The following is a 15,308-nucleotide window of genomic DNA, read 5'->3' as shown; positions in this document are numbered from 1 at the left end:
TAACAAGCTCTAAACTGAAACAAACCAGGAAAGACAACTGTTCACAACAATTTATAAGACCCAGACAAATCTTTATGCTAATAAAGAAAGATCTTTTCCTGGTTACAGCAATCTGTGGAAGTGATTTCTGAGGAAAGTGTAATGCTGTTTTCAAATCAGTATTATTTGTTTGCAACTTTAACTACACATGAAATTAGAAGTATTTTTGAAGTTACAATTATGATTGTCATGCTCTCTTCACTGACAACCAGTAAAGATACCAACAATAAGGACAAAGAAGATTGCTTTGGTCCCCCATCTCTTATCCAATTAACAACAGGAGATAAAGGGTAAATAAATATATAAGATTGTTACATTTCACTATGGTAGACCAAAGTTCAATTGCTATCTAAGTTTATAAGAATGTAACTGAATTTTAACAATTATAAATTAAGGAATTACAATCAAGAATAGTTGACTATTAATAGTCAATAGCTGAAAAATCAAAGAAATGTAAAATATTTAGAATGCAAAGACCTGCCTTTAATTCTGATTGCTACTCATTAGTGCAAAACTCAGTTTTCCTCTTACAAAGTGGGGTAATTTTACTCATATTCAGTCAGCAAGTATTTATTGGGAAATACCTTCTATATGCCACCAGACATTTGGCTAGAGGGTCAACAAATACAGAATGTTTGATATAATACCTGCCCTCAAAGGAGTTTATAATTTCCCTCCCAGGGCTGTTGTGAAGTTCAAATGCAAAAACAATGCAAACAGTTAACACACTGTACACATTGCAAAGTAGAATAATGATTATGATTGTTTATTCTACCTCTTAACAACCCACCTTTTTTGCAAGAGCTTAGCAAGATCCAATAAGTAAAGTATACATAATCAGGTAGAATAGTTAGTACTTTTCTGATTTTCTACTTAGACTGGAATTCAAAAGCCTAAAAAAAAAAAAAAAAAATCACTATTTGTTAGCATATTCTTCCCTCATGACTCTCAACATAACCATAGTGATAAAATGAACTGAGAATGATGGTACCTCTAGTGTTGCTCTGTGGCTCTGTATGTGGGTTGCATTCCCTAATCTGGCAAAGGAGTAAAAAATACAGATTTCTAGGTCTCATGCAAGACCTATTTAATCACAATTCTTAAAAGGTAAGCCTTAGAATCTATGCTTTCAACAAGAACACCCAAGTGATTCCTACATGCACAAAAACGAGAACTACTGCCATAAAATTTTCCTCTGATCAATAAAGCATTTCAAACACTATTACCAAAATCTACCTGGAAAATGTGAGCCAAATAGAATTCAATTACGATTAAGAAAGCAGTTCTTGAGAAGTTACTTAGCAGTCAATGTTACAAGAATCACACAACTTGTAAAAATACTTCTTGTGGCACCAATGTCATATCTTTTTATTCAATCATGTTCAAATTTTCACACAAAACAAAGCAAAAAAGTTGACTCTCAATAAGAAAATTTATATAGGTACCCTAATTTAGCTTATGGTTTAATTTTAACAAGGGAAATCTGATGGGTGTATTATCTGAAAGCTATCAAGTAGGAAAACGTTTATTCTCTGATTAGTGTAAGTATATCATGTGATTTTGAATGCTAGCAAACCAACCATAGGGGTCCATGATTAAAGATCGCACTATCCAAATACCAAAGAGACAAAAGAAACAGCCAAGAGACAAACCTAATCCCTCAAAAATCTAGGCAATCCCAAATCCAAATTCACAGCACACTAAAAGCTTCATAAAGTCATTCCTCAAGAAATCAAAAGCCCTTGGAATTACTTTAACCTTAAGAAAATTAACCTGAAGTCAATTACTTCACATACTATGTAATTAGCACAAAGACATATTTATTTGGGGTCCATTTGTTGAAAGCATCCTTCACACATTAGCCTCCAGGTACACACACATCAAAGGGAAAACACTCAGTGTATGTTACACCCGGAAAAATTACAAGGTAGAGACTAATGTTGCTAGTCAAGAAAACTTTCCATCTGTAGTAAAATTCAGAGCCCAGAGGGCTTCTTTATACTGCACTACCAAGTCCTGCAACATGAATCTCTCTGGAACCAGTTTTGATAGGAAAAAGGACTAAACCAGACTGACTCCAATAATAGTTTAATGATAGTTCCAAGATTCAGTGAAGACAGAACCTTGATAAGCAGATTCTAAAAGGATCACAGAGACTCAGCCTCTTACTTGTATCCAAACTTATATACCCTTAAATCTCAGTCACTATTCTTTCATGCCTCTATGAGTGTAATATATGGAAATTGGAATAAAACAAATTTGTACAAAGAGGGAAAAGGTTTAAAATAGGCAAGTCTTAAACAGCAAAGTCCACCTACAACCTGACACACAATAATCTACAGAATGATAATCTACCTATCCCTAACTCAGACCCCACCTGGCACTTCATCAACATGGAAAATATTCCTAGGACAACAGAGAGGCTGACTTAAAGAGGAGGCAAATGGAAGTTCTAAAGAGTGTTGTCTAAAGAATGCTTATGGAAACTCAGCATCAATCAAATCCGATCAAAACAAGCTGCAGGTACAGAAAGAACAATGTCTTTTTGGTGGTTTATTTCCTCCTCTCACATGAAAACCTAAGGAAAAGATGCGGACAAAAAAGGAAAGAACAAACAAACAAGAAACTATATAGATGAGGTTTCAGAGAATTTACCCTTTGGTTAGCTTTGTGTTACAACTATCACTACCTCCCACTACAATATCAGAGAAGTTCCAAATAATCTGGATATCAAAATATAGTGGGAAGGGTGAGAAATCAATTCCAGGAAGATTTCTGATCATCACAACCTTCCAGAGAATATTGTCCTATCCCCCTGCCCTTTAAAGGAGACAAAGTTCTCCACTCATTACTAGGGATGTGCTAAAAAGCAATGTCTTTTCTCTAGAAGGAAAAGACTTCCTAGGTTCCTAGCTTGGAACCTAGAGCTGAGGCAAGTCCATCTACCTGTCCTAAAGGATCATCTGGGGTCTCCCTTACAGCACCTAATTTATACCTGGGCTTTACTACAGAAAATATAATAAAGGAAAGAAGCCACCAACTTTGTTTGTTGGGGGGGGCGTGTTTATATATATACATATGGCAGATCACCTTAGCTGTAGTCACCTACAGAATTTTATTTAAGTTTGGTTCCTTTAGATCCTATAAAGAGTAAATAATTTAAAACTTTATAATAGATCTTGCTGGGGGCAGTGGCACACACCTATAATCCCAGCGGCTGCAGTGGCTGAGGCAGGAGGATTGCGAGTTCAAAGCCAGCCTCAGCAAAAGCAAGGTGCTAAGCAACTCAGTGAGACCCTTCTTCTAAATAAACTACAAAATAGGGCTGGAACATGGCTCTGAGGTTGAGTGCCCCTTAGTTCAATCCCTGATACAAAAAAAAAAAAAAAACTTTATAATAGATCTATAAATACATTGTCTAAAAATAAACAGCTGGACCAAAGGGAAAGGAAAATGACAATTCCAAGAGCTTCTATCAGAAGAAAACATTAACTACAGATTTTCAGTTATCTAGGAAGAAAACAACTACGTGCTCAGATATTAGAAATCAAAGGTCATTATTATATTCTATATATGAATGTCCTGCCCCTCCAAAAGACTAAGAATATATTTGCAGATTACTAGAAAATTGTAGGACACTAATGAGAAAAGAAAGCATCTATTTATAGAAAGAACAAGAAAGGTATAATATCTTCAAAGACATATTTTGGTGACCTATTCTTTCTTGAGGTAAAAGAGATGAGAAAGAAAAAATGAGTAGATACTCTAGATTAAGACCATCAAGGGTAAGAGCAGAGGCACAAGATGAATAAGAAGGGACTCCTATATAAGACCAGACTCTGGCTGGCTGGCATTGTAGCTCAGCGGTACAGAGCTCACCTAGCACATGTGAGGCACTGGGTTCAATCCTCAGCACCACATAAAAATGAAATAAAGGGGTTGGGGATATGGCTCAAGCGGTAGGGCGCTCGCCTGGCATGCGTGTGGCCCGGGTTCGATTCTCAGCACCACATACAAACAAAGATGTTGTGTCCGCTGGAAACTAAAAAATAAATATTAAAATTTAAAAAAAAAATGAAATAAAGATACTGTGTCCACCAAGAAAAAAAAAAAAAAAAGAAAAAAAGACCAGACTCTTCAAGATACCATCTCTTTTCAAACCTTGGGTAAACCTGCTGTTTTAAAAGAGCAAAGACAGATAGTTGTGGAAATTACAACTAAAATAAAATGTTTTTAAAAAATGAGAGACTTGTCAGCATGAAGCAAGACAATAAAAGTAAAAAAAAGAATATATAATATAGAGGCAGTAAGAAGAGAAGTACAGAATTGAAGATTGCTAGAGAGATCGGAGACAATGAGAACTCTCCAAGTCAATCAGCAACCACGATATGAATTTTAATACCATGTACAAAAATATGAATGTAACACCTAGATTAGGGCAGTGGACGAAGTCTGCATAGAAACTGCAAGACAAGACAGCAATCTCTGAGCTTTAAGGGATGCAGTGGGGAACTAAGGATGAATGATGGGGGAGGGACTGCAGCAGGGGAAGAGGGTGGGTTGCAGCAGCAGAAAGGGCCTTAAAAAGAGAAGAAAGGGAGAACAACCTATAAGAGAGAAATCGGATAAAGTCAAGTATGGGATTCCAAAAGCATGGAGTAGAAGAGAAAATGGAACTGGGCATGCACTAAAAACGTGCAGAAGTCAAGGACCCAAAAAGGGGTTGTAGTTTGGGGAAAGTAGGAGCTAGACAGCTCCACCATAAACCGTACTCAAAAGAAGTGTGAGTCTAGTGCAGCAGTGAAGATAGGAGGTCAGTACAGGGATGCACTCAGATGCAGTCAGGGTATAATACCAGAACTACGGAACCCCCAGTTCACCCCCACCAAAAAGCATGCAAGGATCAGAAAAGAAGGTGTACTGTTGGGGTTATGAATACAAAAAGGAGGGGAAGAAAGGACAAGAGGTAAATGGGAAACACTGGGGGTGCTTAACAGTAAGGGAAGGGTGACTGGGAAAGAAAAAGGAGTGGAGTAAGAAGAGATGTTTCCGGAGGTGAAGTGGGAGCAGATCGAGAGGTCCTGCTTACTTGGTCTAGAGGGCAGAAGGGACAGTCCACAGGGACTGAGGGGAGTGGCGGGGAACAGGAAACTATGATGCTAAAGACAAGAACTTGAGGAAGACACGATCCTGGCTGGGTCAGAAAAGGGGATGCCGTTAGTAAGGAGCAAAAGACGTTCGTTAGGAAGCAGACCAGGCGCAGTGGGGAGCAAAAGACGGCATGCCAAAGGGACGGAAAGCAGCCAAGGCATGGGGGCAGGGGCAGGAGCACTGGGGGCGCAAGGACGTGAACTGGAGGCGACCGACAGGCGTGTGGGAGTCGCAGAACCGGGAGAAGGTGGGTCGACTCACACGGAGGGATCGGGCAGCGTAGGCCGGGGGAGGCGGGGGTCCCGAGACCCGGGCAGGGTTGGGAGAGGAGCGGCCCGAGGGTGACAGGGAGGAGGAGACGCGGGGACGGCGCGGGGCCCGGATACTCACACCTCCAGGATGCGGTCCCCCTTGCGCACCCCGGCCCGGTCGGCCGCCCCCCCGGGCAGCACGGCGCTCACATGCTGCAGCGGCGCGTACAGCTCCCCGTTGATGCTCCGCAGCTGCCCGCCCTCGCTCACTTGGCCCCGCACGTTGAAGCCGTAGCCGGACTCGGACTTGACGATGCGCACGACCCGCGGGCCGCCGCCTCCCCCGCTGCCGTTCCCGGCGCAGTGGAGCCCGGACCCCCCGCCGCCGCCGCCGCCGCCGTTCCTGTGAGGGGCTGAGGGGTGAATCCCTTCCCCGTCCTCGTCCGCCATCTTGCGAGCAATCGAGCCGTACCCCCGCCCCCCTACGCCTCCACTCCCTCCCAGCGCGCGCTCGCCCTCCTCAGCAGCCGCGCGACCCTCGGCGCGCGCGCCCGAACCACCGGTCGCGGGACCGAGACGGCCACGGAGCTGCCGGCGGGGTGAAGGGGAGCAGGGGGCGGGGGAAAGCGGAAGGTTGTGCACCGCGAGGCCTCACGGGAAATGTAGTTTCCGGCCGCGGGGGCGGGGCGAGGCTGGGCCCGGCCTGGGCGGAGCTCTAGGGCGCACGCTCGGGAGCAAGGCCTGCTGGGAGTTGTGGTTTCTCTCCTGGGGTCTGTGAGGCGATCCACGTGCTGCCTAGTGCCTCCAGCCTAGCGCCGAGCCTGGCGAGGTTTTTTGGTCCGCTGGCTTAGGGCAAGGTTCTGTTTTTGTTTCGTCCTTTCATTTCATAGCCTCCCAAAACGTTAATTGGGCTAAGGTTGGAGCCCAGAGGAGAGAGGTGGAGTTTGTGCGTGGCCTGCACGAGGACTGGAGTGGATCCCCAGCCCCGTGGGGGCGACGGGAGAAGGGACAAAAGGAAGAGAGAGAGAAAGAAACCCAACGGGGTTCGTAGTAGGTGACGTTTGTGATTCAGCACGAACCTAACTTGCTTGGTAACTCACGGCCCAGAACCACCTCGTGAAACAGCTGGATCTGAATTCGTTTCCCTGTTTCACTCATGAGGAAACTGAAGCTCAGAGTGTCCAAGTCAACCGGATGTTGAGTAACCGGAAGCAAGGCCTAGCTGTGTTTGCGCAACTGTCCTAACTGTGTAAGAGCTGCACCAACTAAACCAAAAACGTGGAAGGAAACAGCTCTAACTGGGCGTTAGAGCGGTCCAGTAATGACTTCAATTGTGCAATGGTTTTGAAGTTACCTTTATTTTAAATTCATTGTGTTTTCCTCAGCAGAACAATAGAATTCTTTACAGATGGTGGCAATTGGTGGCTTTGGCTGCCCACCAAAACACAAACTTACAGATGTTGTGCAAAGTGCCTGGTGAAGAGAAGTAAAAAGAGTGAGAGTAAAAAACAGTGAAAATGAGCTTATTTAAGCCATTATTACTCCAGTCTGACAGTTGATTTCATCCTACTGATAAGGTAAGTCTGTTTACTGTTTCTTAGGTGTTGTGGAAGACACAAGATTTCTGGGTCAGAGACAAAAGACCGTCTATTACTCAAGACCCAAGAAGCAAGGAGCTTCAGCATGTTTGTGTCAGTTCCTTTTGCCCTTCCCACCTCCTGAGTAACACATGCCTGAAACAAAGGGCCCAAATGAATGCTGTGCCCTTAGTGGATTCACAGCACAGCTAAGAAACACTGAACTTGAGGAAGCTGCCATTTTATAGGAAGCAGTAAGCAAATCTGTTCTTTGACCTAGAGGGAGATATTACTTTATCCCTCATGGTTGCTCATACAAATACATCCCTGCAACCCTGAAATATAGCCCCAGTGAAAAACAGTCAGGACCTTTCATTTTTGGCATACCTAGGAAGATGAAGCATGAAGATTACAACTGGGCTGGGGTTGTGGCTCTGTGGTAGAACACTTGACACGCTCGTGTGAGGCACTGGGTTCAATCCTCAACACCACATAAAAAATAAATAAAATACAGGTATTGTGTCCATCTACAACTAGAAATATTTTTTTTTTTAAATCGTGGCTTAGGGATGCAGAGATAAATAAGATGATATCTACAAACTCCATGAAAGGCACTAGTACGTGGTCAAACTAACAAAACACATATGCCTTGATCTGGCAGTTCCACTTCCAGGAGTTCATGCTAGTATTACACTTTCACAGGTGTAAAATGACTTTTTTGTTGTGTGTGTGGGTGTGTGTGAAGGGAAGTTGTTGCAGTACTGTTAGTTTCCAGTCCTTTGTGAATTCAATCTAACAGTTACTGGTTAAATGATACATCCACAATGGAAAACTGAATCATTGTAAATAAAGGATAAGGAAACTGTTTATGCACTGATGTGGAAAGATCTCATGGAGACTGTATATGGTTAAGTGAGAACAAGGTGCAGCTCAGACTAGAGCACATAATACCATCCTGTGTGAAAGAGGAAGCATGTATATATGTATATATTTAGAAATATCACAAGAAACTGATAACATTATGCTGCTGGGGAGGGAGACTAGACAGCTAGGGTGAAGACAAGGGTAGAAAGGAGACTTTTCACTTTATTCCTGTTTTGGTTTGGATCTGGAATGTACCCCCAAAACTCATGTATTGAAGTCTTGATTCCACTGCATCAGTGTTCAGAGGTAGGGCTTTTAGGAAATCACTGCCCACGTCCTGCACTAGTGATGGGATCAGGGTCACTCTGCAATGAAAAGACCACACAAAAACAGAAGTACCTTTTGCAGGGGTCAGGGATGGCTCTTCAACCTCGAGGGTCAAGCTCTCATGCTGGACAGCACTGGAAAAGGTCACGAGGAGCAAGAGAGAACACACCAGAAACCCTCTATTTATTAGGAAAAAGACACTCCTTAGAATATTCCACTCAAGTAAGGAAAGGGATACAATTACAGAAAATGAGGGTGGGGGGGATGCCCAAGCCCAAAGCTAAGGCACTTCCTTGCCCAACAAAGGTAAGACCCACTTGCTTCTCAAGCGTGCAATGCCAGTTCAGTACCCCCATTGCTCAAGGTTGAGGGGGTGTACCTAGCTCGTCTGCAGGGCAGCCCTGGCAGGAAGTAGTTGGATCATGAAAGCTTTAACCTTATCAATGGACTAATCTATTGATGAATTCATAGCTGAATGGACTTTTGGATGGTGGTGGGGAAGCTGTAGGAGGCGGGGTCTAGTTGAAGGGCATGGATCCCTGGAGAACTGTATCTTTTCTACAACCCCTTCTCTTTCTCTCCTCTCTGCCTCCCTGTGCTTTCTAGCTGCCATGAGGTTAACAGCTTTGTTCTGTCACTCCCTTCCACCACAATGCTCTGCCTCATCCCAGGCTCAGAAGCAGTGGAGACTGCTGACAGTGACCTGAAACTGTGGGCCAAAATAAATCTTTCCTCCTTTAAATTGTTTTTCTCAGGTATTTTGTCACAGCAATGAAAAGCTGATTAACACAATTCCTTTCTGAAACAGTTCTCTAACTTCTGCATTTTAGTTATATGACTATGTTGCCCATCCAGAAAATAAGTAAAATATTAAGTAAGAATCAGATTGGCAGAAAGGGTGATCAGATCATCAAAAATAGAGAATAAGACACCATAATTATTTTTGAGAACAATCTAGCAGAAGAAGCAGCAAAATACAAAATGATTACAATACAGAGGCATGCACAAGCTGCTCAAAGGGCACATAAGCAGGGACTCTCAAGCATCCAGAGGTTAAGGAAGATGTTTCATAAAATGGGAGAGCTTAGCTGAGTGATTAGAGAGGAGAAGAGATAGCAAGAGAGAAGAAGGGTGGTGGAAGGGCATTTTTGGAAAGGGGAACAGCATGTTCAAGAGATTTAAAAGAATAATAGTAAGGGATAGGAAAGGCAGCAGAATACAACAGAGACTAGTATGGCAGTATGTATAAATGTGGCTGTATAACCAATGTGATCTTGCAATCTGTACACGTGGTAAAAATAATAATTCATACCCCATTTGAATCAAATGTATGATATATGATATGTCAAGATCATTGTAATGTTTTAAGCAACCAATTAAAAAAAAAAGAATAATAGTGTAGTGTGAGAACATTCAGTCCAGTAGGATAGGAGCAGAGGCAACAGAGCAGGAAGTACGCTAGGGAGGTAGGCAAGAGTTAGATCTGAGAAGGCTTCAGACACTGAATTCCATGCCCAGGAGTTTGAATTTCATGCCTAAGAATTCAGGGCCTCTGAGCCAGGCACAGTGGCTCACGCCTGTAATCCCAGCAGCTCGGGAGGCTGAGGCAGAAGGATCATGAGTTCAAACCAGCCTCAGCAATTTAGCGAGGCACTAAGCAACTCAGTGAGACCTGTCTCACTGAGACAGGTGTGGCTTAGTGGTTGAGCACCCCTGAGTTCAATCCCCTCAGAATGTTTTTTCAGCAAAGCAGAAGTATCATCAGATTTGTGCTTCAGGAGGTTCACTTCAGGATGTGAGGAGAATGAATTGAGATAGATCAGTTAAGAAGCAATTGCAAGGGCTGGGGATATAGCTCAGTGGTAGAGCACTTGCTTAGCATGTGCAGGGCTCTGGGTCCAATCCCCAAGGGTCACCAAAAAAAAAAAAAAAAAGAAGAAGAAGAAGAAGAAGAAGAAGCAATTGCAAGCTAGGTGGATTATAAACCTGTAATCTCAATGGCTCAGGAGGCCGAGGCAGGAGGATCACAAGTTCAAAGCCAGCCTCAGCAACTTAGTGAGGCCCTAAAGCAACTCAATGAGACCCTGTCTCTTAAAAAAAAAAAAAAAAAAAAAAAAAAAGGTTGGAGGATGTGGCTCAGTGGTTAAGCAACACTGGGTTCGATCCCCAGTACTGGGAGGGGAGGGGACCTACAATTGTAGTGATTCAAGTGAAAATTAATAGGATTCCAATTAGGGCAGTGGAAATACAAGGAAGTAGACACCTGGGCGAGAAGGGACTTGGTGACTATTAGGATCTCAGTTGCAAGCGTGGCGGGGAAGGAAGGGTGTATGATTGATTCCCCAAGACAATGTATGAAAAAGAAGAGGTTGAGTGGAAGAAGATAATGAGTTTAGTTTGGGGCCTGGTGGATTTGAAGGCTCTGTGGAGATCCAAGAGGAATCATCCAGTAACTGTGATGCATGAGTCTGGAGCTAGGGAAAGGAGTATGGGTTATGCACAGATTTGGGAGTCTTTGACTCTGGGTGGTGGCAGATGAGAGTACCAAGATAGGCATTGTAGTAAGATGAGAGGATTGTCATGGCTAGATTCCAGGGAATCTCCACCAACCTCCTCCCCCTAAGAGGAAGGAGATAGAGTGAAAGACTAAGAGAAACCAGAGAGCTGGGGGACCCATATGCAGAGCACTTTCCATGCAAGGGCTTGTTTCACCATGCATTAACAAACAGAAGTATTCACATGAAACTAGGCTCAGATAACCATCAGACCCAGTCACATTGCTAATTAACAGGGTAACTGAACCTTGAACCCAGATGTTCTGACACCAAGGTCAGGGCACTCTTCACTATCTAGCTTCCTTTTGGTTAATTATGAAAAAGTTCCCCCTGCCCTTTGTGACCTGCAGAATTAGCAGGTTTCTGTTACCTTTTGTGTGGGAATTCTTAGGTGAGAATTCCACCTCTGAACTTTTGCTCACATGATCCTTGCATCCTAGATATTCTATCTTTTCTCTCTCTCTCTTCACTGGAGTGAATTCTACTCATTTTTCAAGCTCTACAGAAGTCCCTCCATTAAGCCTTCCATGAGGACTCCAGTTCACTCTGACATCTCTCTTCTAAATTCCTGAGGAAGATACACCTTCATGTGACCCCCTTCGAGCTCTTGTGTAATTCCCTCCCCTTGAGGGTAAATGGGACCTGTGACCTCTTCTAGGCGATAAAATATGGCAAAGGTGATGATGTGTCCCTCCCATGATTATGTTACGGTATTTAACATTCCTCCCTAGCAGGCTAAGTGAGGAGGTTCTTCTGCAGGCCTTGAGAAAGTAGCTGCCCTCCTGAGAAGTGCCTTGGGGACACCACACTGTGGGGAACAGCAGAGACCTCCAGAAGCTGAGGGACAGCAAGAAAATGGGGCCTTCAGTCCTGTACTCTGAGGAAATTCTGCCAACAACCACATGAACTTAAAATAGGATCTTGAGCTCCAAAAAGAAACAGCCCAGCCACTACTTTGATTGCAGTGTGACCTGAGCAAAGGATCCAACAAAGCCGAGTCCAGATTCCTGACACCGACTGAAACCACGAGACCAGGGATGCAGCTTGGTTTTGTTTGTTTGGAATTTTTTAAATTTTATTTATTTTATTCATTTTAGTTGTTGAAGGACCTTTATTTTTTATTTATATGTGGTGCTGAGGATCAAACCCAGTGCCTCACACGTTCGAGGCAAGTGCTCTACCACTGAGCCACAACCACAGCTCCTGCATCTTGTTTTGTGTTATTGAATAACAATTGTTGCAGGTTGTTACACAGCAATGGATAAATAATATACCTCCTATTGCATTTATGGTCAGCACTATTCAAGTTAGACCAGAATATAATGCCTAGTTTTGCTTTTCCTTTCCAATCTGAACATAAGCTTCTTGAAAACAAGGAACTGGTTACATATGATTTGTCATGCCCCCATAGTATATGAGAACGAGAGATGTTTATGGGATGTTAGTCCAGAGCTGGTGCTGTGACACACATCTCTAATCCTAGCAGCTCGGGAAACTGAGGCAGGAGGATTGTGGGTTCAAAGCCAACCTCATCAACTTAGGCCCTAAGAAATTCAGTGAGACCGTGTCTCTAAAGAAAATATTTAAAAAGAGCTGGGAATGTGTTTCAGTGATTAAGTATCCCTAGGTTCAATTGCTGATACCAAAAACAAAGAATGTTAGTCCAGGAAAAGATTCAAAAGTGGCTGACCCCTGCTGCATAGGACCTTGGGGGGACTCACACGACTAATGTGGAGAACACGGAACAGCATGCTTAGGACATAAGTATCATTAACAACACTGTAAGTCAGGCATGTGGTACACCTGTAATCCCAGTGACTCAGGAGGATGTGGCAAGAGGATCCCAAGTTTGAAGCCAGCCTCAGCAACTCAGCGAGATCCTGTCTGTCTGTAATCCCAGCATCAATCCCAGCAACTCAGAGGCTGAAACTGGAGGATCGTGAGTTCAAAGCCAGCCTCAGCAACTGCGAGGCACTAAGCAACTCAGTGAGACCCTGTCTCTAAATAAAATACAAAAAATAGGGCTGGGGATGTGGCTCAGTGGTCAAGAGCCCCTGAATTAAATCCCTAGTACCAAGTAAATAAAATAAAAAGGGCTGAGGATGTACCTTAGTCACAGAGCACCCCTGGCACCCAACACTGAAAAATAATAATAACACTAATGTCACCTCTAACCTCATTCCCTCTTTTTTCTTCCCCTAGTGAAGAAATAGCTTCCCTGATCGACCAACCAAAAAAGACCCAGCAAAGCATAGCAGCTCGTCAAAGGTCACAGAGCAGAACAGTGGTCAGAATTCAGCCCTGAGAAGACAGATGACTTAAAAGAGGCAAGGAAGCATTCCATTACCTGTGGCATCACGGGGCGAGGAGAACAAAGGACCCTGCCCTCATTCCTCCTCTTGCTTCACTACTTGTCTATACTTGCTCCACAAAGACCACATGAGAAATTATATTTTTGGTAAATGGAGTAACTGACTCTCACCGGAAAACCTAGAAGGTTTACTAGTCAAGAATAGATTACTTGCAAGCGACAGAAATCAACTAAATCCTCAATTCAAACTAACTTAAGCGAAAAAGAGTATGTACATGTTCACAGAGCTAAGGAGGACACAAACCACCCCAAAACCTAACGGCAAAACCATCATTTTATGCTCACAGCCTCTGGTCAGAAGTTCAGATAGGACTCAGTGGGGATGGTTGTCCCTGCTCTGTGAGCCTCTCTGAAGAACTCAGAGCCTCAGGGTGACCTGGCGACTGGAGTCTGGTTTCATTTGGAAACACATACGGTGGCTGAGGCTGGCTGCTGGCTGGAACCTCTTCTCGGCCTATGGTCTGTCCCCACCCATGGCTTCTCCACATGGCTACTCAGCTTCAGCTCATGGTGAGGACCCAAGGAAGAAACCAGTAGTACATGTGGCATCTTTATAACTTGACCTCAGAAGTCATATAGCATATGGTTTGGGCCCAAGTGGTCACAGAACTTGGCCTAGGTGCCAGGGCAGAGGACTTAACACCATCCTCCAGTGGAAGGAGCATTAGAGCATGTGAAATGAGATATATCATGAGATGAGATGTATATTTTCCACTTTTGGAAAATAGAATCGTCCACACTTGGGTAATTCATAGCAAGTGCTGCAAGAACCAGGCCTTGGGGTTGGACTCAGGGAGCTCAGGGAGACTGCTCTCTTTTCATCTGCCTCTCATTTTTACTCATCTCTGTTTCTCTTATAGGAAAAAGAGCCACCACCCCCCTTATTTTTCTCAGCATATGTATAGTTTCCCAGAGAAGGACTTTGAATGGCCTTACTTGAGCCATAGGCCCACCACTTGGATCAATTAACGGTACCTGAACAGCTCTGATTATCCACACCTGGATCACATGCTTAGGTCACATACCTACGAAGAAAGCTTACTGGGTAGGCTGTAAAGAAGAGCTAGTGCAATGAAGTGCACACCTGTAATCCCAGCAGCTCAGGAAGCTGAGGCAGGAGGATCACAAGTTCAAGGCCAATTGAGAAATTTACTGAGGTCCTAAGCAACTTAGCAAAACCCTGACTCAAACTAAAAAGGGCTGGGAATGTAACTCAGTGGTAAGCACCCCTAGGTTCAATCCACAGTTACAAAAAAAAAAAAAAAATAGAATAGAATAGAAATGAGCTAGAACAGTCTACCACAGGTTCAACTTCAGTAAGCCTCTCTGTCAGCTTGGGGTGCAACCATAATTAGGCTAGTTCTCTACCACCCTTCTGTTAGCTGTACTGTTTCCGAGTCTTACCTGATGATCATATCATGCACTATTTTCTATGTGGCCACACACCATGACTCTGAGATTTTTGGATTTCCCTTCAGAGGGAAAAGTTCCTGGACCTGATAGCCACCCTGGCCAGCTTTTCTCTACCATTCCCTCTCGCCACACCTGACTACCATGTTTCAAAGAGTCGACATTCCTAAGTAGTCACTTTTCACCATCCTTCTAGGCAATTGTCACTCTGCTAGCTTCCCAGTAACTCCCCATTTGCCCCCCTCACAATCAATTCAAGGGTCCTTTATTCCCTGGAAATTACCTCCCAGAGCCAACAGTTGAGAAATAATGCAATACGTCAAGAGATTGCATGACCAAAAAAAAAAAAACAACAGGGTTTCTGAGTTGTCAGCATCATCCAGTGGAAAAGGGTATGAAACTTGTGTCATCCACATTGGCTCCTATCTAGCTTTAATCCTTAACATGTCATTAGGATGCTTTGGATTGCAAATACAGAAAATTTAAAAATGGGTTTTTTTAAGATTTATTTATTTATCTATTTTTTTTGGGGGGGGGTGTTTTGTCTTTTTCGGAACGGGGGGTAGAACCCAGGGCTTTGTGAATCAAGGCAGACGCTTTTGCTACTGAGCTACATCCCAGCCCTCAAAAATGATTTTAAAAGGAAATGTGTGGTCTCAAATAAGTAGCAGGACTAACGGTGGCAAATTCCAGATCAGTTAACTCAACAGTTCATCCATGTAAAGGATTCATTCCTCCCATCTCCCATGTCTGCCACCTTCAC

General features: G+C 43.6%; 1 protein-coding gene across 3 annotated transcripts in view; it reads right to left on the bottom strand.

Annotated features, from left to right (window-relative positions):
• Window positions 1-6,040, bottom strand: part of Snx27 (sorting nexin 27) — an 83,734-nt gene extending 77,694 nt beyond the window's left edge. For 2 of the 3 annotated variants that reach the window (XM_076861901.1, XM_076861900.1), the window contains exon 1: window positions 5,581-6,040. In XM_076861901.1, the coding sequence (XP_076718016.1) occupies window positions 5,581-5,891 (311 nt within the window). In that variant the 5' untranslated portion in view covers window positions 5,892-6,040. The remainder of the gene's footprint in view (window positions 1-5,580) is intronic. The other variant, XM_076861902.1, reaches the window with a different exon arrangement.
• Between the last annotated feature and the right edge of the window lie 9,268 nt (window positions 6,041-15,308).

This window comes from Callospermophilus lateralis, chromosome 7, assembly GCF_048772815.1.
Source record: "Callospermophilus lateralis isolate mCalLat2 chromosome 7, mCalLat2.hap1, whole genome shotgun sequence".
NCBI classification, from domain to species: domain Eukaryota; kingdom Metazoa; phylum Chordata; class Mammalia; order Rodentia; family Sciuridae; genus Callospermophilus; species Callospermophilus lateralis.
The sequence above is the reverse complement of the archived record's forward strand: the minus strand, read 5'-3'. Positions and strand labels throughout refer to the sequence as shown.